Source organism: Denticeps clupeoides, chromosome 1 (genome assembly GCF_900700375.1).
Source record: "Denticeps clupeoides chromosome 1, fDenClu1.1, whole genome shotgun sequence".
Lineage (NCBI taxonomy): Eukaryota > Metazoa > Chordata > Actinopteri > Clupeiformes > Denticipitidae > Denticeps > Denticeps clupeoides.
The window spans coordinates 10,549,693-10,576,142 of NC_041707.1; the positions used below are offsets into that span (position 1 = coordinate 10,549,693).

General features: G+C 43.5%; 3 protein-coding genes across 4 annotated transcripts; 1 reads left to right on the top strand and 2 right to left on the bottom strand.

Moving 5' to 3' along the window:
* The first annotated feature begins 551 nt into the window (after positions 1 to 551).
* Positions 552 to 5,412, top strand: kbtbd11 (kelch repeat and BTB (POZ) domain containing 11). 2 transcript variants are annotated; one of them, XM_028981792.1, is made up of 2 exons: positions 552 to 911; positions 1,509 to 5,412. In XM_028981792.1, the coding sequence occupies exon 2, from the start codon at positions 1,799 to 1,801 to the stop codon at positions 3,791 to 3,793; it is 1,995 nt and encodes a 664-aa protein (XP_028837625.1). In that variant the 5' UTR covers positions 552 to 911; positions 1,509 to 1,798; the 3' UTR covers positions 3,794 to 5,412. The 2 variants fall into 2 exon arrangements, with proteins under 2 accessions (XP_028837625.1, XP_028837615.1); XM_028981782.1 differs by having other exon boundaries at positions 1,512 to 5,412.
* Positions 5,413 to 5,922: 510 nt separating this feature from the next.
* ppie (peptidylprolyl isomerase E (cyclophilin E)) lies at positions 5,923 to 9,259 on the bottom strand. The gene is made up of 10 exons (XM_028992698.1): positions 9,186 to 9,259; positions 8,826 to 8,924; positions 8,697 to 8,740; positions 8,589 to 8,615; positions 8,414 to 8,495; positions 8,205 to 8,308; positions 7,146 to 7,269; positions 6,829 to 7,014; positions 6,364 to 6,506; positions 5,923 to 6,113 (listed from the first exon to the last, which is right to left on the bottom strand). Exons 1-10 carry the CDS (start codon positions 9,214 to 9,216, stop codon positions 6,045 to 6,047), a joined length of 909 nt encoding a protein of 302 aa, XP_028848531.1. The 5' UTR covers positions 9,217 to 9,259; the 3' UTR covers positions 5,923 to 6,044.
* Positions 9,260 to 10,717: 1,458 nt separating this feature from the next.
* On the bottom strand, positions 10,718 to 23,692 carry pabpc4 (poly(A) binding protein, cytoplasmic 4 (inducible form)). The gene is made up of 15 exons (XM_028992660.1): positions 23,035 to 23,692; positions 20,352 to 20,545; positions 20,142 to 20,257; positions 17,923 to 18,062; positions 17,758 to 17,852; positions 17,012 to 17,149; positions 16,354 to 16,449; positions 15,974 to 16,243; positions 13,146 to 13,236; positions 12,937 to 13,059; positions 12,697 to 12,830; positions 12,511 to 12,601; positions 11,948 to 12,078; positions 11,627 to 11,734; positions 10,718 to 11,049 (listed from the first exon to the last, which is right to left on the bottom strand). The coding sequence occupies exons 1-14, from the start codon at positions 23,228 to 23,230 to the stop codon at positions 11,630 to 11,632; spliced, it is 1,920 nt and encodes a 639-aa protein (XP_028848493.1). The 5' UTR covers positions 23,231 to 23,692; the 3' UTR covers positions 10,718 to 11,049; positions 11,627 to 11,629.
* Between the last annotated feature and the right edge of the window lie 2,758 nt (positions 23,693 to 26,450).

A 26,450-nucleotide genomic window follows, 5' to 3' on the forward strand; every position in this document is an offset into this window, starting at 1 on the left:
CGTTTCCAGATGAACAAACTTAAACGTTAGACTGGCAGTAATGAGAAGAGAGTGAGACTCGGCATCTGTAGCGGGCACCAGCAGGAGCGACGGAGGGATAAAGGGTTCAAGATTCAAGATTGCATAGTTATAACAGTACAGCCAGCATTGAAATATATTCTGAATCACTTTGTTTAGATTGTGCATATTTATTTGTAAAAAATAAAAAAAGGAGGAAAATAAAATGAGGAAAATAAAAAGTAAATAAGAAGTAAAAAAGGTAAGCAAGCTATTAAGCAAGCAAATATTCATGGTCAAGGAGAACATAAAACATCATCATTGGGTAGTGGCTATGCATTCTGCTAACGTGCATGGTGCATCGATTGTGCAGTCAACAACAGTGCACATTCAGATGGTCGTGGTGTTGAAAATAAACTTAAAAAAAAAAACTCACCACAACAGCTCACAGCATGTAACACACTATGGTTTATAAACAAGCTTGTTTTTCTTAAAGTGACACCGAATGACCCGGTGATTCGGTGAACGAATTTTCGAACGAGTCTCTTAAGTGAACCGATTCTAAGGATTCAGTACATCTAAAAGAACGGCCGTGCCCGTCACTACTTCTGAGACAGGAGCTCTGACGGTGTGTAGGGTTAAAATAAAAAAGAAGGAGGGGGGGGTGTGGTCTCGATCAATCGCTCCTCGACCCCCGCCGTGCCCACGAGCGCGACACTGTCACGGTCCTCGTCTTTCCAGCCTCGTCGGCGGAGGAGAATTTTCGGGTGCAGCGACAGCAGCAGCGTTGCCTCCTGGTCTGCGCATCTTTCGGAGCTCGCAAATCACCTGCGTCGTCGCAACTTGTCGCTGCCACCATTTCCTTACATAACCCGAGGAGGCTCTGCGTTAAAACCGCGCTCTGTATATCACGCGTAAGTAGCCTGTCCTTCGTTTTATTTTTTTTTAAGTTAATTTATTAAATGCGGTTACATGGACTGCGTGCTTTTGTTCGGGCAAATGTTACAAATTGGCGTTTAAAGAACTGCACCGGCGTGTGGTTCAAACGCGAAAAGGGAGTAAACGCAGAGGGAAAAGGGATGCGCCTGTTGGAGACGTAATCCCCGAACCGCAGTGCGCATGCGTCGATTAAGAATAAGAGGTACGGAGGAGGATGACAGAGACATGGTACCCAGCGTGTTTATTCGTTCTAAAATAACAGTTCATGAAAAAAATATACATTTTAATAATTGCTACTGTCTATCGAGGCGAAATGCAGAGGCATGTTAGTGAAGCGTAGCATTTGGACGCTCGGTGTTGGAATCGGGGCGATTTGGGATTCGGAGGGAAAGAGCGCCCCCTCCAGTCGCTGTTCCCGGGCGCAATAGTAATTTAGTGGGCCGAGTCACTCAGTTGCATGCTGTATGGATCCTGAAAAACAAATAGCATAATCGTCTGTGTATGTTTTTTTTTGTCCTTACATTTACATTGAAACATCGAGTACTAATACCTGTTTCTACTCTTCTTTTAAGTAGAACTTAAAGCGATGGACCCGAAGAATGCACCACTGAACGGACTTTGTAGGAACATGGACACAACTCCAAGTTAAACTTCACACCGAAAAAAGCACAGAGAGACGTCTGGATTCTGGAGATGATTTTCTGGGATTTCTGGAAAAGTGAAGCCCAGTGCATGAAACAGAAAAATAATCAGGACTACTGGGAAGTAACTAACGGACTCATAATGTTTCTTGGATGTTAAATCTTGTTGGAGCTGAACCTTTCTCAATCCTAAGGCATACGCTTGTTTCATATGTGGCAAAATGCAGAATGACTCTGTGTCTTCCACCACAGCGAATCAGAATGCAACTTTCGATCAAGGAAGCATGAATGTGAGTCCCAACACATTTACTGTGAAAGCAGATGTCATCTTTCACGCCGCGTGTCCGGATTCTCTGGACCCTGGGTCAGCCATTCCCAAGGAGAAAAGCCTGCCCGCGGAGGCCAGACCCAGTGCTTCAGACATGCAGCTCGTCGAGGAAGACCAGGCCCTGCATCATCCATGGCCATGGGACACAAATGCATCGGTACACCGCACTTTATCCGCTGGAGACTGCTTGCAGTACGGTGGCTCTAGCGATAGTGGTTTCCAGGATCACATCCAGCCATTTAGTTCGTCTAAAGCACACGAGCCAGAGCACGAGAAGGACCACGTGGACTCGATAGGAAATAACGGGGTTAAAGACCCCTGTGATGTTGCACAACCAAAAGTGCCCTGGAGTCTTGAGACCGGCTTTGGACCGGGTCTGATAAATGCATCTCATTTCACAGAGTATGCACATGGACGCCCTGGGTTTGAAGTGGCGCAGGGACGTACGGAAAGTGTTGTTGGGATCAAAGAACCTCCTTCTGTTAAAAAACAGAACCCAGATCTGGTTATTGAGGTTGGTGGACAGAAGATTGAAGCACACAAAGCCGTTTTAGCCGAAAAAAGTGACTATTTCAAGGCTCGCCTGTCGCGGGACATTTTGAAGGTGAAAGGCATGAGCTACAAGACGCTGTCGGTTTTGATTGACTATGTTTACACTTCAAAGATGAATGTAAATAAGGACAACATAGTGGACGTTGTCACTGGGGCAAAAATCCTGCAGATCCCATGTGCCGTGCAAGCTGCCATCGATACAATGGCACAGCAGATCACCACGGCCAACTGCTATGAGATTCTAACCATAGCCAAGAAGCAGAGGCTGAATGAGCTGAAGGACACGGCCTACCGCTTCATGAGCGATCACTTCCTCCAAGTGCTGAAGGACCCTGCCGTCTACGGACGCTTGACCGGATCGGAAAGGGATTTGATTCTGAAGATGAGGATGGAGGGTAAAAAGTCCCTCATGGTGGCGGAAATAAATGACGTCTTTGACCGCGTCGGGAGCCGACCGCCGAGTCGCAACAACAGCCGTCCGCAGAGTCCCCTGTCCGTGGCCTCCTTTGAGGAGAACCACATGATCTATCATTACAGCGACACCACGAAGGACTGGAGGTCGCTGACGCTCATGCCCGAGGAAATAAACACGAAGGGATGTGGCATCTGCACCATGTACAACTACCTGTTTGTGGCAGGCGGGATAAAGGCATATGGCGAGAAGGGCAAGCTCTCCGACAAGGTCTTCTGCTACAACCCCGTCACCGACAAGTGGAGTGAGACCCGGCCGCTGAACCAGGCGCGCTCGCAGCTCAAACTGGTCTCCATGGACGGCTACCTCTATGCAATCGGAGGGGAGTGTTTATTCACGGTGGAGAAATACGACCCCCGGCTGGACAGGTGGACCAGCGTTGCTCCTCTGCCTAAAGGAGCCTTTGCGGTGGCCCATGAGGCCACCACCTGCAACGGGGAGCTCTACGTCTCTGGAGGGTCTCTGTTCTACCGTCTTCTGAAGTACGACCCAAAGCGCGACGAGTGGCAAGAGTGTCCTTATAACAACAGCCGGAAAAAGTCGACGGACATGGTGGCCCTGAAGAGCTTCATCTACAGATTCGACGTGAACCGGGAGCAGGGGGTCAACGTGTTCAAGTACAACACCATTGTGAAGATGTGGCAGGACTGCGCAGCCTTGCAGCAGACCAACCCGCTGCCTTTCAGATGCGCCGTCGTCGGCAACTGCATTTACTGTGTGAACAAGGCCCAGACCCTCCAGTTCGTAGTGGGGGAGGAGGGCGCGCAGTTTGTAGAAGAGCTGCTGAAGGCGCCGCTCGAAGCGAAAGGCATACTCTTCCCGTTCATCCTAACGTTGCCCGAGCAGTCGGACAGAAACCTGTAGTTAGGACACTTCGTTGTGCGTGTGCTGTGGACAGGACTGGTGTATGTGTGGGCAAAAGCATGGCCGATTATTTAAGCTTTACTTGAGAAATGCGGAATGTCTCTGCATGGTGGGTGGAAATATGCTCCTAGGGCGCCATGCGAGGACACTTTTTTTTGTATTTTGACCTTAGCAAGAAAACAGCTTGGTAACACACCGCCCCATGCCTTCTCCTGTGTAATGTACGTTTGGTGCACTTTTTTAAATTAAAATGGTTTCAGTAGATGTTTTTAGTAAAAACGCCATTGGCGTCCTAATGAAGAGCACAGCAACGCTTTTGTGTCTGCTCCTCTACAAAGATTCTATGCAAATTCGATTAAAAAAATAACTGTCGATATTATGACAATAGAATTGGATTAAATGTTTGAATTGTGACATTAGTGGAAATCACCACTACTGGGGCCTGAAATATTTCTATATGAGACCAAATGTCCTTTCAACAAACAATTTAATAAGAAATATCTTTTGAGATTGAGCAGATTGAGAAGCACAGCACAAATGAAACTTTTATTGGCAGCCATTTGAAATTTTCCAACTCACAGTTATCGACCCAAATCATTGCCAAACACATAAATCTGGGTTTACTTTGGAAGAAAACACACACCCAGGTGACTCCCATACAAATTGAGGTGACCACAAATATTCTTAGGTTTTCTGCTGTTTCAGGCTGGAATGTACCGGAACCCCTGTAGACTGAAAGTGGACTGAGACCTGAGATGCTGTGATGACTATTGGGCTTTGATTTAAAAATAATGTAATCTCAATAAGCTGAAATACATGATCACAGATAAGTAATGCACCCAGTTTAACTGGTTTAGCCATGATCAGTTACCAGCATTATGTTGTTTTTTCCCCAGCAGGGCCAATTCCAAAACCCAGTGGTTCCACTGAACAGCATTTCTCAGTTAGCTGGATCAAGTTAAGTCTGAAGTCACGGTTTTAAATTACAACCCTGACAACTCTCCTACGAGCACCTTGAAAGGCCGCTGGGTTTTGCGAAAGTCTCAGCACCATTAACACCAAGCCCATGCACTTGACCTGCCTTATGATCACCCTGCCACAATGACAAGCTACAAACATTAGCACCCTTCTCATGGACCATATGTGTAATTATTACAGCCCGGGTGCACAAACTGGAATCTTCTATGGATCAATAAGGATTAAACGCATATGTAATTAATGTATTATGAAATATACCAATAGCACTTTTGAAAGAGATTTATATTGTACCATGTTTGCCAAATTCCTCTCAACTTGTTGCACTTACAAGCATCCTAGGAGCCCTTTTAGTTAATGTAATGTCATTTTAATATGTTTAATTAAACAGAAAGGTCAAATATGATTGGAAACGTGCAAATGGCAGTTCTTTAATCATTGTGGGGGTCTGGATGTAGTTTCCTATAAAAGCCTTGGTTTGGTGTATTGCTGACTGGTAATTTTGCATTGTGCTGAAGAATGGTATCTGTGTGGATAGTTTTGATTACATTTGAGAGGATGTTTAAGGTGCTCTGATTGTTAAATGAAGAATTTCTGTGATATTCCATTGCTGATAATAAAATTTTTTTTTTGGTTTCCAGGTCTAGCTGGTGTTATGAAATCATTAAATCCAGACAATCGGACCACTGGGATAGTTTTCTCTAGGGTACTTATTAAAAGAATGTCATCTCAATAAAGCAGCAGATTAAGTTGATGCTGCTCTAGAGATGAGATGAGGAGAGCTATTGTTGAAAATGGTGTGCCACCACAGCCTGATGTAAGACCCAAATCTTTAAATGACATTATTAATGTTCATCCCATGGGAATTTTCACAATTAAACAGAAAATGAATGGCTTTGATATGGTGAATAATTGTAAGGCTTTAATAAGGTCATGTCGTGCTCAGAATTGTTCAGTATTGATATGTTTCAGCTACAATTTTATACAATCTACCCACACAGCCTGCTTGTAACTGGGTATGGTTTAAAAATGAAGCGCAGAGAGTAGTGGCCGTTGTATAATAAGATATTCCACCCAGATTAATACTCCACCCCCCCCCCAACATTTGGGAAAAAAAAAAACATACCTCGCAAAGACCGACACAAAAGCATGGATATCTTTAGTATAAAAGCATTTATTGGCATATTTACACTGTTGCTTTAACCATATACAAAAGGTGGCAAAAACAGCATTCAAACATTCACAAAACACATTCTCGCTCTGTTACACACACCCATCAAACATACTCCCCACAGTCAGAAATGATGACCTTCTGTTTTGGCTTTCCATCCTTAGTCCCTTGAGCCTGTGGGGTGAAAGTGAACAAAACTTGGATGAACATAGCATGCCATGTTGTGTAGCATGTAATGGTGGTCCTTTCATCACAAACATTATTGCGATAAAATATCACTATTTAATGAGATTTAATGAGATACCATTCATAGAATACTTATGAATAACTTAATTTTGTAGACGCGGTTCTGTGTAATGGTTATAAAAGAACAAGTTTATTTTGGATTTGGTCAGCACTTTGTGCACTCAAAATTTTCTCTCACCTCAATGGCACGGACAACATCCATTCCTTCTATCAAATCTCCAAACACCACGTGCTTGCCGTCCAACCAGTCAGTTTTATCACAGGTGATGAAGAACTGAGATCCATTTGAATTAGGCCCAGAGTTGGCCATTGACAGTTGGCCTGTAAAATTAGGTAAAAACTTTGTGAGATTAAATGATTCTTAATAAGCACACAAAATAAAGTTGTCAAATGTAAAGATTATTTCAAGCCTTGAAAATAAGGTACTGCATGGGTTCATAAAGAAGCTTGTTTTTTAAAATCAGCCTGGAAACAGCACCGCCTGGTGCCTGCACCCAAGAATCGCATTCAAATGAACATTTAAATAAATATACTCTACAATCCTGGAATGGTTTGAGTAAATCTGCAATAATACCAGATAGAAAAAAAAAAAACGGGATAAGAAACAAGCACTTGAACAAGCATTCCGAACAGAATACACTACCTGGGGCAGTGTGTTTGAGGACAAAATTTTCATCATCAAACTTGCGCCCATAGATGGATTTGCCTCCAGTGCCATTGTGGTTGGTAAAATCACCCCCTTGGCACATGAACTGTGGTATGACACGGTGAAAGCTACTACCCTTGAATCCAAAACCCTTCTCATGTGTGCAGAGACAGCGAAAGTTTTCTAGAGGAGAGAAAGTAAAATACATTTCAGAACAAAATACACAAAACAAACATCCACTGGATTAACACATTTACTTAAAACGGCACTTAAATATGAAAAAGAATTTAGACAAAAAGGAGAAATTTAACAACCTGCTGTCATTGGAACAATGTCTGCTCGAAGTAAGAAGCGTAGCCGGCCTGCAGGTTTGTTTCCAATCTTGATATCCATGTAAACCTGGGGATTAACCCTTCCCTTCTTAGCCGGTGGTTCACCCTGCACAATGCACATGAATAAAGTGATCAAACTATGAAACTGAAATCTATAGTCGTGGCTAAAAGTTTTGAGAACGACCCAAATACTGGTAGTCACAAAGTTTGCTGCTTTGGTTATTTTCATCGCAATTTGCATGATTGTATGAATTATAAAGTCCCTCTTTGCCATGAAAATGAACTTAATCCCCAAAAAACATTTCCACTGCATTTCAGCCCTGCCAAGATCATTTCAGTGATTCTCTTGTTAACACAAGTGAGAGTGTTGACAAGCACAAGGCTGGAGTTCATTCTGTCATGCTGACCGAGTTAGAATAGCAGACTGGACGCTTTAAAAAGGAGGGTTGAAATCACTGTTCTTCCTCTGTAAACCATGGTTACCTGCAAGGAAACATGTAGTGGCGCTGCTTCTCATCCAAGGGAGTGGGCTCACTCACAATTTTGAACATTCATGAATAAAGAATGGTATAAAAACATCCTCCAACAGCAACCATCCAAGAACAGCTTGGTGAAGAACAATGTCTTCACCAATGACTCCAGCAAGATGGAGCAACGTGCAATAAGGAAAATTGATATTTAAAAAAAAAATTTTTAAAAAGGGAACAAAACATTGATATTTTGGATCCATGGCCAATAGAGAACTTGTGGTCAATCCTCAAGAGGCGGGTAGACAAACAAAAACCCACAAATTCAAACTCCAAGCACTGATTATGAAGGAATGGGTCGCCATCAGTCAGGATTTGGCCCAGAACTTGATTGACAGCATGACAGGGAAAAAAAAAAAGGGCCAACACTGCAAATATTGACTCTTTGCATAAACTTGATGTAATAAGTCAATAAAAGCCTGAACAATAAACTTTGGGAAAACCAGTATGTGTCACTCTCAAAACCTTTGGCCACGACTGTACACATTCACAACGATCAGCTTTAACTTTTCACCTCCTGCGTCGCAGTATTCGCAGGAGCTGCTGCCGACTCCGCTTCTTCTGTCTCCTCTGTGGTTTTCCCTGAGAATTTCTTCAACCAGTCATCATCCGACCATACTGAGTGGGTGAAAAATGAATAGAATTTCATAGTTAAACAGAGCTCATTATTTCCTGTAAAGCACTAAAGTACGGAAGCGAAGGCCCAAGATAAATAACACCCACCTGGACGAGAAGAGCCTTCTTTAATCCTCATGGGTTTTGCGATGTTCACTCTGATAGTTCTGCCAAAAAGCTCAGACTCATTCTGTAAATTTTAAATGTAAAACCACATATTGACCTGTGACATCTTCTACGCCCATTTTGCACCATATTAAAAAAAGAGAAATGTTTCACTCGCCATGTTATCAATAGCAGCAGCCGCATCCTGGCAGAAACGAGAAAAAAAGAAGAGCAATTCAGCATTTAGCAATTCTGTTCCGTCATTCAGCTCCAAGCCACAACTTACCTCGGCCAATTCAAACTCGATGAACGCGAAACCCCGGTGTTTTTCTGTCGAGAAAAAAAACACAAAACGCGTGATCAGCGAGGATATTTCCCCGAGTTCAGTCAGGTCGAAGGACGCGGGTGTCCTTACCGGTCTCATAGTCCAGCGGGATCTGAATATCTATAATATCACCAAAGGGGATGAAAGCTGCGTGCAGGACCTTCTCATCCACCTCCTCCGCAAGGCCTCCTGCAAATCAGAACTCAGCTAAGCTCCGATCTTCGCGAAAGATTTTTCTTTCATTTAAACTTTTCATTTAAAATGTTTTTACGCTAACTAGCCGACGTGGCTAACGCGTTGACGGTGATGATGTGGTGTAAATTCAAGAGAAAACTTGTTTCTCCTTCTACAAAAAAATGCTTTTAAGGGTCTCGTATTAACAGTTCTTGGGCGCCCACTAAAACGACTAAAACTTCAACAAGAACGAAGCGTCGACATTTAATTACATACCAACATAAAGCACACGTTTGGTGGCCGCCATGTTGTTAGCAGCGTGTGACCCGCGACCCTTTCTTCTTCGGCGGCGTCTTTGCGCGGCGAGCGCCCCCTAGCGACCACCGGAGAGACGCGCTTTCCGAATATTTCCAGAGACCAACGCGTCTGAAGGGGGCGTCGCACCGAATTCCGCGACCATAGACGGCGAACGACGTGAGCATTTTGCATTTTTCACTTTACTTACCACATTTGGACACCTTCAACCTACCTGTTACACATATTTTATGTCAAAAAACATAGAATTGTTCCACTTGAATACTTGCAATTTTTTAAATATTGAGGTGTATAGCAGTCGCAAAGCATTTCATTGCATATCATACCGTGTATGACTGTGAACGTGACAAATAAAAAATTGAAGTTGAAATAAGCAAACAAGGCAAAAAAAAAGTTCAACATTAGAGTCTCTCCTACTCAGGAAGCAGCATTTTACACGCCTGGCTTCTCTCCACCTTATGTTAGACAACAGGGATGGTTTTCCAACAGTCCTGAAGGTTTATACTGAACTTTCTTATCATTCACTCGTTTTAATGAGCACCTTATGATGCAGCTTTTGATGATGACAATATTGTGTCCCTGAGCAAGACACTTAACCCTAAGTTGCTCCAGGGGGGGACTGTCCCTGTAACTACTGATTGTAAGTCACTCTGGATAAGGGTGTCTGATAAATGCTGTAAATGTAAATGTAGGAAAAAAGATGCGACTTTGTTAAAAACAGATTCATCAGACAAATTTGTTTCTATTTCTACAAAAAAAAAACTAAATATGTTTCTTGGAATCTTCAAAATGGCTCCATCTTAGTCTCCATATCCTTCACGTCCAAACTTTCTCACTGGCACCCACAAGTGTAAAGCAGAAAGATAAAAAGCAAACAGGCCAGAGGACCTGACTGGATGATCCTGCAGGTTTATATTCTTTATCTTCACGGGTTCTTCATCCTGATGAACTTATGCAGTCATGGTTTACACCAGCAATGATCCAATGCCAATACCAATACCAGCTGATCCCAAGTACTGATCCGGTAGTATTTAGTGAAAGTGAAGTGATTGTCATTGTGATACACTGCAACACAGCACACGATGACACAACAAAATGTGTCCTCTGTTTTTAACCATCTGCTTTTAACCATCACCTTTTATATATTTTATTTAAGGTCGCGGGTCCAAGGCGGTGTCCCAATCTATGAATCCGATCTGATCCTTTTGGTAATTAATTCATTGTTTATACAAACACACATACACACCAACAATGAATTATTTTAAGTGCAGTTTTCTAGAACTTGGAACATAAAAATCCCTGTTAAAGAAGTTTAACTGTATGGTTTAATAAATTCTGCAGTTTCAGAATCAAAAATCTGAGATGATTAGAACCTTAAGTTTCAATTCCTACGGCTTTATGTTTTACTGTGTTATTTTGATTATTACCATTATGAATGAAGAACATTTAAGATATACAGTGTTAGTAATGTGTGCAAGGGAAACATCAGACACTTCTATTCCATCCCTTTATTGAGATTGCCACACCAACCAGGGTTTCATTTTTGGAGATATGGTTCCAATAGTTCCAAACCAGCAATCACACAACTCTTTAAACAAAGAAGATCAAGCTCATATTTCTTCTAGAAAAAAAAGTTCTCCTGGCCACTGCACAGAGGCATTTCCGGTTAAAAATGCCTGTTTGCAGAAATGTGAATTCTGCAGTTGTTTCTAAGTATGTTTTTTGGTTTTCCTTTTTTCTCTCTTTGTTTTACTTTTATCCCATTGTCTGGTTGATGGCCAGGCAGCGCGGACCATACTGGTGATTTCTCCTCAATACCTGGAACCTGCAAAAATGCACATATACAGCTTAATAAATTACAAATAATTGACAACACAGAAGGGCCTGAGAATATAGACAACACAGTATAATTGAAGTAAAGTGAAGTGATTGTGAAACACGGTGACACAACAAAATGTGTCCTCTTCTTTTAACCATCACCCTTAGTGAGCAGTGGGCAGCCATGACAGGCACCTGGGGAGTAGTGTGTGGGGACGGTGCTTTGCTCAGTGGCACCTTGGTGGCTCAGGATTCGAACCAGCGACCTCCTGATTACGGGACCACTTCCTTAATCGCTAGGCCACCATTGCCCCTATCTAATTCTGTTATTTGTACTAATACAAATACAGCAGAATAACATGTTCAACACTTAGCAAGAGCTCCCTATTTTAAAAAATACTTTACATTTTCAAACTAACTAAGCTAAATGAATAAAGAACAAATTGGCACCCTGATTGGACGCCCTGCAGCTATTTCAGACCTAAATGTAACCTGCACGCTTCTTAATTGGCACGTCCTTCTAATACACTGAAATGTATTTTTGCAATGATACTGAGGTGTGAATGAATAAAAATGATCCGTACATGTCAGGAGGTGGCAGCTGTGGCGGTGGCTGTAGCGTTGACTCCAACTTTTTGAGTAGCGTCTTTCTTGGCCTGGTGTGCCTGTAGCACAGCAACAGCCTCTTCAACCTGTCACACCACACGACACACAACACACAATTTGCCAAATGCAAAGTTAAAAAGATCTGATTTTTTTTTTTTAAAGTGGTCACATATGTTTAAGTACAAAGTAAAGCTGATAATATGGGGGGCACCATATTTCATGCTGTCTGCTAAAGAAAACATAGAACATAAAAGCAATTGGTTCCACTTTTTCATTAAAATGCCACCCTAGTTTAGCACCTTTGATCGCAGTGACTCGTGAGATTCCAGCATGTGTAACAGCTCAGAGTTATCGATCTCCAGCAACATCCCCGTAATTTTCCCAGCTAGGGTGGGATGCATTGCCTGAATCAGTGGAAACAAACGTTCACCTGACAAAAAAGGGGAAATGTACAAGTTATAAAGTTAATCAGTTTCCAATGTATGCTTTTACAATTAGATAAAAAAAAAATACATTAGCGGAATTACAATAAAATATAAATTAGGAACACAATTGTTTTCACGTCCCCCCCACAACTAGTCCCAATACAAGTCCCACTACAATTTTTACAAAGTGATTAATAATAATTTAGAGTTTATTAAATTTGATTTATTTAATGTGTTCAAATAAATTTAACACATCTTTTGTGGGTCTGGCCTATGACACGGATGTCGTAAATGATTTCCATGGTTGCCAAGGCCCTCAAACATGGGACATTAGGGTGTCACACGCTGTGACACTCCAACAACATAATGTGTGTCAATCGCGATTAATCACAGAAGTACACCATATTGGCCCTGGTCAGCGATTCAGCTCCACTCACCCAGCATCTGTTTCTGCTCCTGAGGTGGGGCAGCCGCCAGCATTGAGGCTGTAAGAGGCTCCTGTCCCTGCACATGAACTGCTGGCTGAGCCTGATGCAGAACAAAATAATCAAATGTTTATTGACAGTGAATGTGTCCATTTAAAAATGTTTTTTTAAATCACTTTAATGTTTTAGGGTCTTTACCTGCTGTAAGGAAATGGGCTGTACTACTTGTGGTTGGGTGTTGCGCACACTGGTGGCATATTTGTATGGTGGTATGGCACGCGGGTTTGTCATGCCCATGGTCGGCCGAGGGCCCATTGGCTGTCCGGTGTTTGCTGGAGATAAAATAGGCGATGATTTAATATTCATCCAAATTAAAATGAACTGAAATGTTTGTCTATAAGATGCATTGTAATGTATGTAATGTATACATGTACAAACCCATTCTCTGAGCTCCAGGAGGGATTCCCCGTGGCCCTGGAGCAGTACCAGCTGGAGTTAGGTGACGCAGACTGGCACGGGGGCCGGGTTGGCGAAGGGAATTGGGCATGCCCTGGAAACCACCTTTACAAGATACAGAAAATAAATCAGGTCCAATTCAGATGCCCCTGTTCTACACACAATACAGAACATTCGGCTGAAGCTCCCACCCTGTGCTCTGCCACCTTGTTGCTGCCAGCGTGGGTTGGGCCGCATCTGGGCAAGCTGACTGGGGGCATAATAGGTCGTCCTGTTTTGAGCCTGAGGCAAAGAGAAGTGTGTTACAAGAAACCCAGAAACTGTAAATATTAATATTCTAGTCATCTAGTCATTGTCAATTTTTTGTCTCCAACTTAGTTGTATCTGTGGATAAAGCCCTAATTGTCAGCGACTTTAACATCCACTGTGATAAATTAGAAGACTCAGAACAGCATTCCTGTCTATACTAGACTCAGTTGGAGTTAACCAACATATAACAGGACCTACCCATGAACTCATACTGACCTTCGGTTTAAATATAGAAGACATAGTTATTCTTCTGCTATCTGAAATGATCTCAGATCATTTCCTCATCGCTTTTAAAATATGTCTCAGACATAATAAACTCAACTCCCCTAGTTATAGAGACAAACGGACAATTACATCAAGTACGGCACAGAGGTTTATTAATACCTTACCAGATTTATCAACGCTGATAAACTCACCGTCAGACCCTGCTGAACTCGACCAAGCGACCAAATGTCTAGAACTAACACTGCATAGTACGTTAGATAAATTCGCTACCCTCAAAAGTAATATAGTAAGAGATAAAAACTTAATTCCTTGGTATAATAATCACACACGCTCGCTTAAGAAGACTGCACGGAAATTAGAGTGTAAATGGCAAGTAAATTAAACGTATTACGAATAGCGTGGAAGGAGAGCCTACTTAACTATAAGATGGCTCTTAGTGCGGCTCGATCGACGTATCTCTCCTCGCTAATAGACAAAAACAAAAATAATCCCGGATTCCTGTTTAAAACTATAGCCAAACTAACCAGGAATAAGACAGAAACGGAGACTACCACTCAATATCATCATAGTAGTAACGATTTTATGAATTTCTTTAATACTAAACTAGTCGCGAATAGAGATCATATTAAAAGCACAACAAATAGCTCCAACGATATTTCTATGGAAAATAATCTTCAAATAGCTGACCACCGATTAGAACGCTTGTACCTTATTAAAGAGCATTAACTAATTAAACTAATGTCGACATTAAATCAAAGTACTTGCGATTTGGATCCGCTTCCTACAAGGTTCCTTAAACAAGTAGCACCCGATATTATAAATCCTATCCTTAAAATTATTAACTCGTCGCTAAGCACCGGCCACTGACCAAGTTCGTTCAAGGTAGCAGTCATTAGAGCCCTGATTAAAAAGCCTAATCTTGATCACAGTCAGCTTTCAAATTATAGACCGATATCCAACCTTCCGTTTACATCAAAAATCTTAGAAAAAGTCGTAGCCCAGCAGCTGAGCGCAGACCTAGACAGTAACAATATCCTCGAAGTATATCAATCGGGATTTAGACCTCATCATAGCACTGAGACAGCGCTGGTTAAAGTGGTTAATGACCTGCTGTTGGCCTGATCAGGGACGCATCTCGCTACTTGTCCTGCTTGATCTGAGTGCAGTGTTTGACACTATCGATCACGCTATTCTCCTTGCCAGGTTAGAGAATGTTGTTGGGATTAAGGGAACAGCCCTTGAATGGTTCAGATCATACCTGACCGACCGATATCAGTTTGTGGACATCATATGGTGATTGGTCTTCACATAGTAAAGTAGAGTTTGGTGTTCCACAAGGTTCTGTCCTAGGTCTGTTTCTATTTTCCCTATACATGTTACCTTTAGGTGACGTCATCCGCAAACACGATATTAGCTTTCATTGCGACGCTGACGACACACAGCTGTATCTGTCAGCAATGCCAGATCAGAGGCAGCAGCTGAACAGAATAGAGAATTGTCTTCTGTTAAAGGCCCAGACACTCCTTTCACTTCACTTTGAGACAATGTCAATTATAAAGTCCAGTTTATCACACAGTCACTATTTTATATTTATATTTACGCCATTTATCAGACGCCCTTATCCAGAGCGACTTACAATCAGTTGTTACAGGGACAGTCCCCCTGGAGCAACTCAGGGTTAAGTGTCTTGCTCAGGGACACAATGGTAGTAAGTGGGATTTGAACCTGGGTCTCCTGGGTCTCCTGGTTCATAGGCGAGTGTGTTACCCACTAGGCTACTACCACCCACATGTCACCCTGTTAGACACAGTGTTAAATTCACCCTAGTTAGCCTGTCCGAGTTAGGGTACCGGGCCACTGTAGCACCAATATACTACCATCACCACATATTTCAGTATCAGTCGTACGGTTCCACCATCTGCCACTGCTTCTGTTTGTTTTCTCCGAGACACGGAATCAAGCACACAGACCACCAGCAGACTCCAGCGAAGAGACCACCAGATAAATCCTGGTTCCTGACAACTGCTAAACGATGACTCAGCATGAAACGAACCAGACGGTCACCTCAGCCACCACCACCGTAACAACTAAGGCTTCAGGGATCTTCAAATGGACCAGTAACATCATAATGGACACGTAATATAGACCATGACACTGGACTACACTCTGGACTTCTACAACCCTACAACTGTGGACCCTTTTTTTTTTCTTCTCATTGGACAAATCATCACAAACCCTGCACTGACACCAATTGCATGCTCACTCTACCCTGGAAGGGGGTCCCTCTCTGTATCACTCCTTCCCAAGGTTTCTTCCTTTCTTTTTTTCTCTTTCCTGGAGTTTTTCCTTGTGTGCAGAAGGTGTCATCTGTAGGGCTTGTCAAAGCCCATTGAGACATACTGTGTGTGATTTTGGGCTATATAAGAAATAAATGTTGTTTTGTTGTAATTGCAAAAAAGGGGTGACCTGCCCAATCTTTGCTTACTTGGGGCACAGCTGGCATGAAGTAGCCACTGGCAGGCTGGAACTGATTGATGATGGCATTAGCGGGCATGGCTCTCATGCCGGCAATGCGCTGCATGTACTGGTTGGTGAGGTGGGCCTTACGCTCCTCCTTACGCTGCGCCAGAGCAACGTACAGAGGTTTGGAGCCAACGATGCGGCCATTCATCTCCGTCACTGCCTTGGTGGCCTCCTCTGGAGAGGAGAAACACACAAACCCAAATCCCTTGGAGCGGCCGTCCTCAAGCATCACCTAGAAGAGATAAATTCAGATTTATCCCTGTTTATTTCATTAAGAAGCATACTAAAATTCACTAAACACATACAAAGAAAATATTCAGATTACATTTTGCTTTTCTTTACCTTGGCACTGGTGATGGAACCAAAAGGGGAGAACTCCTTACGCAGTTTTTCATCATCAATAGTATCGTCCAGGTTTTTTATATAGAGGTTCACGCCCTACAAACACAAACTGTCAATATGGAGAATTTTCACAGCCTTATAACAGATTTTTGCTGCTTTTGTCAGCATGTTGAGTATTAAAAAGTCCCCTGACATGTGAGATGTGTTAATATTAATGTGAGTTCCTGCAGTGGCTAGATATGGCGATGGTGATGGTATAAAGAGTGCTTTGGCCATTCTGCTTCAACGTTCAGAGAGCAGCATATCTGGAATTTCTCCCTTCATGTCCTCACAAGGGCAAAATAAAACATTGCCGGCAAAACGTTGGTTGGTGAATGGTCATATCTGAAAATGCCCCCTCAACTATAGGCTGATCTCCTCCATGTCCTGCCTCTCTCCCCCTCATTAGCATTTAAAGCTACAGACACCAAAACACATGCGTCCTGGGGAAAACTCTTGTCGGACAGTGGCTGTAATTCTGAAAGATACTTCAGATACAGTATCTGGGGACCAATATGGATGCTCATCAGATGCTCCATGAAGGTATGCCGAACACAGTATACATATCCTCAGTTCCTACTGGTGAATGCTGGAGGAACGTGATGTGTGTGCACCTCACCTGGTATCTGCTAATCCTCTCCTGCTTCAGCTGCTCAAACTTCCTCTTCAGCTCTGCCTGTCTCTCCATCTTCTTCTGAGCTCGGCCCACAAACACGGTCTTCCCGTTCAGCTCCGTGCCATTCATATCCTCCACGGCCTGAACAACCACATGCGCCACTTCCGTTACATTTCATTCTCATGAACACACATATCAGCGATTCCCAAACCTTTTCTCCCAGGCTGCCTGCTACGTGGTAATCCATATAAAACTGCAAATTCGAAAAGTCCCACTGGATGTATAATGTACGTGACCGCAGTCATATTCCCCACATTCTCACTGGAAAGTGACAAGCTGCTGCCACAATGATGTTGCTGAGCTATTCAGCAGTCCATGGGCATGGTATTAATTGGATTATTATTACTGTGTAAGTATTGCTATTTTATCACTACAGTCTCATTGTTTCTGCTACGACCACCACATTATGGATCATGGATCAGTGACACAGATATGTGAAAGTGCCCACAACAAAATGTGTCCTCTGCTTTTAACCATCACCCTTGGTAAGCAGCGGGCAGCCATGACGCACACCCAGGGAGCAGTGTGTGGGAACGGTGCTTTGCTCAGTGGCACCTCATTGACACCTTGGCGGTTTGGGATTTGAACCGGCAACCTTCCGATTATGAATCTGTTTCCTTGCCACCAGTGCCCCTGACATAATGTCACAACGTGAGATCAGATCTGTGGTATTGCAAGTACAAAATTACCTTATTGGCGTCTTCGTGTTTCTCGTAGCTCACAAACCCAAATCCTCTAGATTTTCCTGTGGGGTCGGTCATGACCTTAACACTCAGTGTCTTTCCTGTGAAAGAATCAGAATATGAACTAGGCCATGATCCCAAAAATATTTGAAAAAAAAAAAAATACCACACCATATTTATCAAACATGTCTTTGAGTCTGCCATCGTCCATGTCCTCCCCAAAGTTTTTGATGTAGACATTGGTAAACTCTTTGGCTTTGGCCCCGAGTTCAGCCTCCCTCTCTTTCCGAGATTTGAAGCGCCCTACAAACCTAGAACATAGAAGAACAAGACGACTAATGTCAAAAAGATCTGCCACCACACAAACAGAGGAAGGATGTTGCCCTTGTTTTCTGTGGTTTGGAGGCTTCGCCAAGGTGTTATGTCAGCCTGAAATAAAGCATGACCAGGCACTGGGGGACAAGGAATTGACAGGGGGAAAAAAATAATAAAAGCACCACTTCCCAGTTAGCAGGGGCCGTCACCTTCTACTGTGAGACAGACTTTCATGCTACGCAGGCCAAGAACACACAACAGGGGAGTCCAGGAGAGGAGAGGGGGTGTCTGAACAGAACTGAGCTGTGGAAAGAATCTGCGCAGCTTTTCTACTGCTTCAACTGTACCTTGCCAGGCAGACCTCTCCCATGCCGTGCTTCAGCATTCGCTCCATCACTAAAACACACAAGCGTGGTTACACACAGACAGGCAGACAAACACACACACACAGCCACTTGACTGGCGCAGGAAGTGGAGTGAGGCCGTGGTGAGTTTTTTTTTTCAGTTAAAGTACTGCAAATACAGTACAGGCCAAAATTTTTGACACATCTTCTCATTGAATGTGTGTTTTCATGACCATTTATGTTGGTAGATTCTCACTGAAGGCATCAAAACTATGAATGAACACATGTGGAGTTTGTGTATTTAACAAAAAAAGGGGAAATAACTGAAAACATGTTTTATATTCTAGTTTCTTCAAAATATCCGCCCTTTGCTCTGATTACTGCTTTGCACACTCTTGGCATTCTCTCGATGAGCTTCAAGAGGTCGTCACCTGAAATGGTTTCCCAACAGTCTTGAAGGAGTTCCCAGAGGTGTTTAGCACTTGTTGGCCCCTTTGCCTTCACTCTGCAGTCCAGCTCACCCCAAACCATCTCGATTGGGTTCAGGTCTGGTGACTGGAGGACAGGTCTCCACTTTTTGTTAGGTACATAACTCCACATGTGTTCATTCATAGTTTTGATGCCTTCAGTGAGAATCTACCAATGTAAATGTCATGAAAATAAAGAAAACACATTGAATGAGAAGGTGTGTCCAACGTTGGCCTGTACTGTACGTGGCCTGTTAGTCATGTGGTTCCAAAAAGACCCCATCAACAAAGAACACTCGGCAGCACGCACAGACATTTTGGTCAGTGCTGACACTTCTATTTAACACACATTTACTTTCATTCAATGTTGTATATGCATGGGCTGAGTAGGAGTGCATAGGGAGTGATTCGCTAGTTCGCCAATCAGAATGCTTAAACAAGTCCTGACAACCCATGCGAATGTCTTATTTGGTAGGGGGTGTGGTCCCGAGTTGTCTGTTTGTGGCGTTTGGTGACTTTGTGATGTGTTTGCGGCAGTTTCTTCTCCCCAAATTACAGACAACCATTCGTTTGAACCATTTGACGTGTTCAAATAAATTTACGCCATTTACACAGCTGTGTTAATCTTTAACTCTCACTGGCCTTTGGAAAACTTGGCATAAACCTGACTCTTCTACATAAATGTGACTGGCCAGAGGGTTGGAAATGTTCACGAACAGATTTGATTGGCTGGCGCAAAAGTTTACATTTTTTACTTTCTGCTGCAAGCAAGGCTAGTAAGGCAAATTATCAGACCCACAATTCAGCTCAGCAGTGACCCCATTGATCACCCCATTAAAATTGAATGGGAAGTTTTAGCTTTTGGAATGACTTATGATTAATGGTGATTATTTCATTGCATAATGTAGAATCAAGTGTTTTTTAACATGTAAATGATCTACATTTATTCCTGCAAATCCCGAGGACATATTCCTCTCTGCAAAAATTCTGCTGCTGTATATATTTTTAAAGCCCCTAAATAAATCAGTAATGATACTGAGGACATATTCGAAGACATGCAAAGTGTATCTATAAATCTATTACGCTACTGAGTAAAATTTTTTCATGTAAAAAAGCCAGTCATAAACGTATAGAAAACGTAACTGAAGTGACATTATCCAACAATGCCACTTCACTAGTCCTAATGTTTAGCCCTAGCCCTGTTGAGATACTGCCCTGCCCCTGCCTCAGAGATCAGGCACGTCTTCATGTGTTGGACACTCACACCTTGCGGTCGTTCAGAAGCATGCCGTTCATCTTCTCAATGGCCCGGTCAGCTGCATCTTGGGTCTCGAAGTGCACAAACGCGTATCCTTTTGATCCATTTTCGTCACACACCACCTGTCAAAAAGAGACGGCGTCATTTTTATCACGCTCAGACCAGCACACATTTCACGTAATCACAGTTCCTCTCTGGCCAAAGTGAATGTTTCACCTTGCATGACAAGATGTTTCCAAACGCAGAGAACGTGTCGTACAGCGCCTTGTTGTCGATGGACTTGTCCAGGTTTTTGATGAAGACATTTCCTACTCCGGACTTCCTGAGCGAGGGGTCTCTCTGTGACCACATGATTCTGATGGGCTTCCCTTTCACCACGTCAAAGTTCATGGTATCTAAGGCTCTCTCAGCTGTGGCAGCACAGAAAACAGAAGCAGGGTTAATACACCATACAGACTATAGATCTATATGCTTCTCAATAATGGTTTCAACGCGCTGTCATATCTTTACATTTCAGGGGAGTGCGGTGGTGCTGCGGTCACCCCGACCTGAGTAAATGGGTATGGATAATGAAATATATAAGACCAGATCAAATTTTAGGATTTATTTGTGCTAAAATCCCTTGACAAACTTTTATTCGTTTACAAAAAATATTCAGGAATCCCAACTAAAATGGCAGCTTCAAGAATTACAGAGTGTAATTTTGCACTGTTCCAACACAAAAAGACGACCAACATGAAAACAACTGTCCCACGTCACACTGTTTGAGAGGTTCAACGTGGCCATTGTAATGGTCTTGTGACCAAAGATAGTAGCCTCCCTCAGAAACTCAGGCTGACTTACATCTACATTCCACTGTCCAACCAGTACGAATGCACTATGAAATGATGCGCGGATCAACATGACACTGGTCTTTTATCCCTATTCACAACCATTCAGTAAGTTATGATGTCATACCCAAGTTTGTTACACGTTAAATACCATTACATGCTCCACAGTGGTGGTTGCAACAAACTTGTATGATTGGCAAAATCGCACAAACCCGCCATAATGGAATTGATGAGAAGCACGCTACACAAAAGCAATAAAGAAAAAAGCTTCTTTTTTTTAAAATTGCATGTACATGCCCTGTGCAAGCAGTCATTTTACGCGAGCGCTTTATCAAAGTCATCCTGCTGCCGGGGACAGTTTGCTGAAAACGCAACGAACACGCGTTCCCACTCGTGTGAGTTGTCATGTCAGAGTGGGCACACGTGCCAGCCAGAAAGCTTCCCTTTGTCCCTGTCACTCCACAGCAGCACCCACCCTCTGCACTTCAGCACTAAAAATGTCTGGTAAACAAAACGGAGCAGCCTTGCATCTGCTGGCATCAGCAGTTTGCTGTGCAATTGTACTTTACATCGAGCTCAGGGTTGGTGGGGTCGCCCAGTGCCCAGTTCTGGAAGCTTCCCAAGTCAGTACATGGGCAGCAAATATCCACGGGAAAAAACTGCCGGCCATCTTGTGAATCAAGATACTTCTGGAGTCTTCCTTTAACAAGATTCATTTAATTTGGGGAGAGCTGAGAGGCCACCCCAAGTGGGTTTTAGCTGACGTTTGATTTCGCCTGAATGCTTGCCCTTAAAACGAACTCTTCCAACAGACAGGCAAAGTGCTGGGCAGCCTGTGGGGGGTGGAGGCTATATTTAGCGTAGTGGGGTCCTCTCAGCTATGCCCTGGCATGGACTGAGAGTCGAGGGTTCTCGGCCACCGACGCATTCGCCAGGAATGCGTAGATGAGCAGGACCGGGGTCTGACGACCGTTTACAAATGCAGCCGCCCCCGACGCTGAGGGGTTGCGATCGAACCCCCGCACCCCGACACGCATCCTCGGTCAGGCGTTCCACGGGCCATGACACACGGGGCACGTGTCTGCTACTGTCACCCGTCCGCCGGTCCTGCCATTTATGCTGGCCAGATGCCACAGGCAGCATCACAAGCTGGTCGGCTGCTATAATTTACACGTGACCCCTGTCCCCTTTTCTCACCATGGTCACTTAAAATGGGATCACTGCGAAACAATGATAACGTAGGTTTAACAACCAGAAGATACTTGTGATGTGTGATGTCTCGTGCAGAAGAAAGGCACTTTAAGGCAGACACGTTTTCTCCTACTTTATTTGGACGAGCCTTTTAACAGGGTCCAAAATGGGTTATTTTAAGGCAGGTGGAGCAAAGTGGTGTCCCATACAAACTGCTGCAGGACCCCGATCGGGGCACGGTGCCAGTAGGATGGGAGAACCTAATCTAGTTCAAGCCAAAATTCTCTTCTGAGGGCCGAACTGGGCCACAGACGCTATATAGGTCGTGCGGCACATGTTCAAATTCCCACGTATCTCTGTCTTGGCCGCGCCACGGCGAAGTTGTCAAGGTTGGAGGAGGAGCGCAGGGGGATTGCTGCATTATTTGGTTGCATTATAAATGTGTGTTTGGCGGGCGGTTCGAGGTTGCGCCACTCCGTGCACCCAGTGACACGCGAAGCGACCCGTTATAGGCCGCATGCATCATTCGACAGTGGCAGCAAACTCCTCTTTTGGGGACAGCGGAGCCACGTGCTTGCCCGTCCCTTTAAAAGAGCACATGCATGCTGGTAAATCCACCTTCACAAACCCATGCATCTATAGTAGTATTAAAAAAAAAAAAAAAAACTAAAGCTGACGTGCGTAGGTGTGGCTTCGTATATCGACCACTGACGACATTCCTCGCGGCGACGTGCATGACAGACCCACAAAAAAAAAAAAAAAAAAAAAAAAAAAAAAAAAGAAAAGAAAGAAAGTCCGGCGCCGGCTGGGGGGGGGACGACGACGACGCGGCGTCTCCCGCCCCGGGGACCCACGTGCGCGCTCGGGGGGCTGCTTACCGTCCGCGGGCTGCTGGAAGTTCACGTACGCGTAGCCCAGCGAGCGCCGGGTGATCATGTCGCGGCACACCCGGATGGACAGCACCGGTCCGGCTGGGCTGAATTTCTCGTACAGCATCGCCTCCGTGATGTCCGGGTGCAGGTCGCCGACGTAGAGAGAGGCCATCGGGTAACTCGCCGCGGCGGCCGCGTTCATTTCTCGGGACTCGGCTCCCGGGTGGGTTTTTTTTTTTTTTTTGGCGCAGCGGAGGACGCAAAAAAAAAAATAAAAAAAAATTAACAAAATCCAAAATTAATACGTAATACAGACGAGTCACCCACGTCCGTCGCGATAAAAAAGGGCAGGAATCCCGGGGTCTTTAAAGTTTTCCTCTCCGCCTTCCTTTTAACGTCGGATTGTAGTCCGAGGCCTTCTTCTTTTTTTGCGTTTCACCAACAAAAATCCCCCAAAAAAGGAAAACAAATATGTGCCGTTTGCTATTTTTATATCTTTTTTTAAATAATATTTTTAAGCGGTCTTTGTCGTTTTTTTTATTAAGATTTTATGAGTTTTATATTTTTTATAATATTTTTTATTGTTTTTTTAAAGATACTGAAGAACAGTGAGTTAGACACTCACGGTTTAGTGGCCGGGGAAAGAGGCTGCGTGGGGACAGCGTGGGGACTTTATAGACACAGCGAGCGGAGGAAATAGCAACCAGGGTCAAATTTGGGATTTAAAAAAAAAAAAAAACGCGGCGCTGCCGGAACTACTCAGCAGGATTCCCGACAGCGACATCTGGGTGCGAACGGGGTCCTGCTGCCAGTCTGTTCACTGCACACACACACACACACACACACACACACATATATACACGCACACTCACATACATATACACAAACACACACACATACACACCACACACACGCATGCACACCCATCGCACACACACACTCACATATACAGACCACACAAACACACACATATCAATAAAGTCCAAACTAGGCTGCAAAAGGCAATATGTAACTGGTCTATTTGTGGGTGGGTGTATATATTATGCAAACATAAAAAAACTGTATGTGGATCAATGAACTTTAGATTAGATTAGATTAGATTCAACTTTATTGTCATTACACATGTACAAGTACAGGGCAACGAACAAAATATATCGTGTGAAATCCTTGACAAAAATGTATTGTCATTTCAGCTATACATAGTGAAATGAAACAATGTTTCTCCGGAACCTGGCGCTACATGTAACATTTGAACGATTAGACAAAGCTACATACTGACATAAAGTGTGCAACACAGAAAAAAACTTGGCTTCATAAAGTGCAATACAGGCAGTGCAAGAATAACATTTAACAAAAAACGTGTAGGCAACAATGAGACAGACTAGGATTGCTAGGATTATTTCGGACAAAACTGCCTGAGGTAGGACTACTGAAATATACAAGAGTGAAATGATCATATTATATGGCTACATTATTTACCTGATAAAATGAAGCCGTGCAAAAAACGACAGCAGTGAATTTAGGTTAGCTGTGATTTGTTGCTGAAAGACAATGTACAAGTCTTTTTGAGTCTTAATTCAAGCATTTTCAGTTTTATTTATTTGAACAACTGAAATTCTGAATCTAACTGAGTTCTGGAGCCCAGGTTTGAGCTGCGCTGCTCCAGTGACGTTATTCATATTAGGACGTGTTCAGATTCGTGTGCTGCCCTCATGAACCTCATCTAGTACATTGCCAGCTATGGGGATCTGCTGACCCCTCCAGGCCCACAGTTAAAATGCAGTAGCTCGTCAAAGCAGAGTCTCGACCAAATGAACTACACTTTCTTAGTTAGCCTGAGGCACCCGGCAGGCCTCCATTACTGCCTGAAGCAGAACAGCAAATCCTTCAGGATCTGATGAGTGAATCTGTGGAGGAGATGGACAGCCAGCTGGGCAAAATGCCTGCAGCTGAACGGCAAGATAATGCAAGATATCAGGCCCGGGGTTCAGAAAGCCTCTGAACACTGTAGGTTTGTGTATACTACTAGGAAATTGGTTCGCTGACACCTGCAAAACTGGTGACCTTTAACCTATGTATGAGTGAGTGATCAATGTGTCAAAAATGCTGGAAGTAGGACTGCAGGTACAGAACCAGGGGTCTCACCTGCACCCTGGCGTGCCTTCACGTGCCTGGCCAGCTCATTTATAAGCCATGCGCTAATTTTTGTTGTAATGTAGGCTGATTAAAGTCCTCATTGGGCTGTGGCATTAAGTGCCTTCCAGCTGTTTAGTCTGATCTGCAAAGAGGCTGAGGTACAGCAGTGACAGAAATGTGGATCTGATGAGAGAGTCCTGCAAATCATCTGTTAAAGAACCTTCATAGGTTTGTCTTGCTTGCTTACATGCATCACATTTTCACATGAGCAGTCACAATCATTTGTTAGGTATTATTATGGTATCCTCTAGGTTTGCTAAAATTTAAACTGAAAGCATCAGCAATTTACTAAGTATGAGAACTAATATTTAAATATTTATATTGTAGACTCAAAACTATAAAATAACAATGCAGTAAAAAAACAAAAAAAAAACTGTGAATCACTGACCACTTGCCAGCATTTCACATTGGGGACCTTTTTTCTCAACAGTCACTTCCTGCACTGTAAATAAATACACTTCTATTTCCCTTTGGTTTTGCCAGTGTACTTCTCTCTGCCACCGTCCACATAGTTCTCATTGTCCACGTTCCTTCCCCCAAGACAGGAATGGGACTATGCTCAAACGCTACTCCGCCCTGCCACTGCTTCCAACCATGTGAGCATCCAAGATATACCTGTCGTGAGCTTGAATCATTTCACACAGACAGACTGTGCTCTGTAAAGAATTCTTGTTGTTTTTCTTTCAAATTGCATTGTCATATACAGATAACAATATAGCATCATTACCCTTAATGAAATTTTTAGGCTTGTGTTACTCCAACTTTTAACACACACATATATACACTCACCAGCCACTTTATTAGGCACACCTTGCTACTCCTGGGTTGGACCCCCTTTTGCATTCAGAGCTGCCTAAAATCCTTTGTGGCATATTCAACAAGGTACTGGAAACATTCCTCAGAGATATTGGTCCACATGAACATGAGAGCATCACACAGTTGCTGAAGATTTGTCAGCTGCACCTTCATGATGCAAATCTCCCGTTCCACCACATCCCAAAGGTGTTCTATTGGCTTGAGATCTGGTGCACGTAAAGGCCATTTGAGTACAGTGAACTCATTGTCAAGTTCAAGAAACCAGTCTGAGATGATTCGAGCTTTATGACATGGTGCATTATCCTGCTGGAAGTAGCCATCGGAAGATGGGTATACTGTGGTCATAAAGGGGTGGACATGGCCAGCAACAATAATGGAAATGGCATTGCAACAATGATCAATTAGTACTA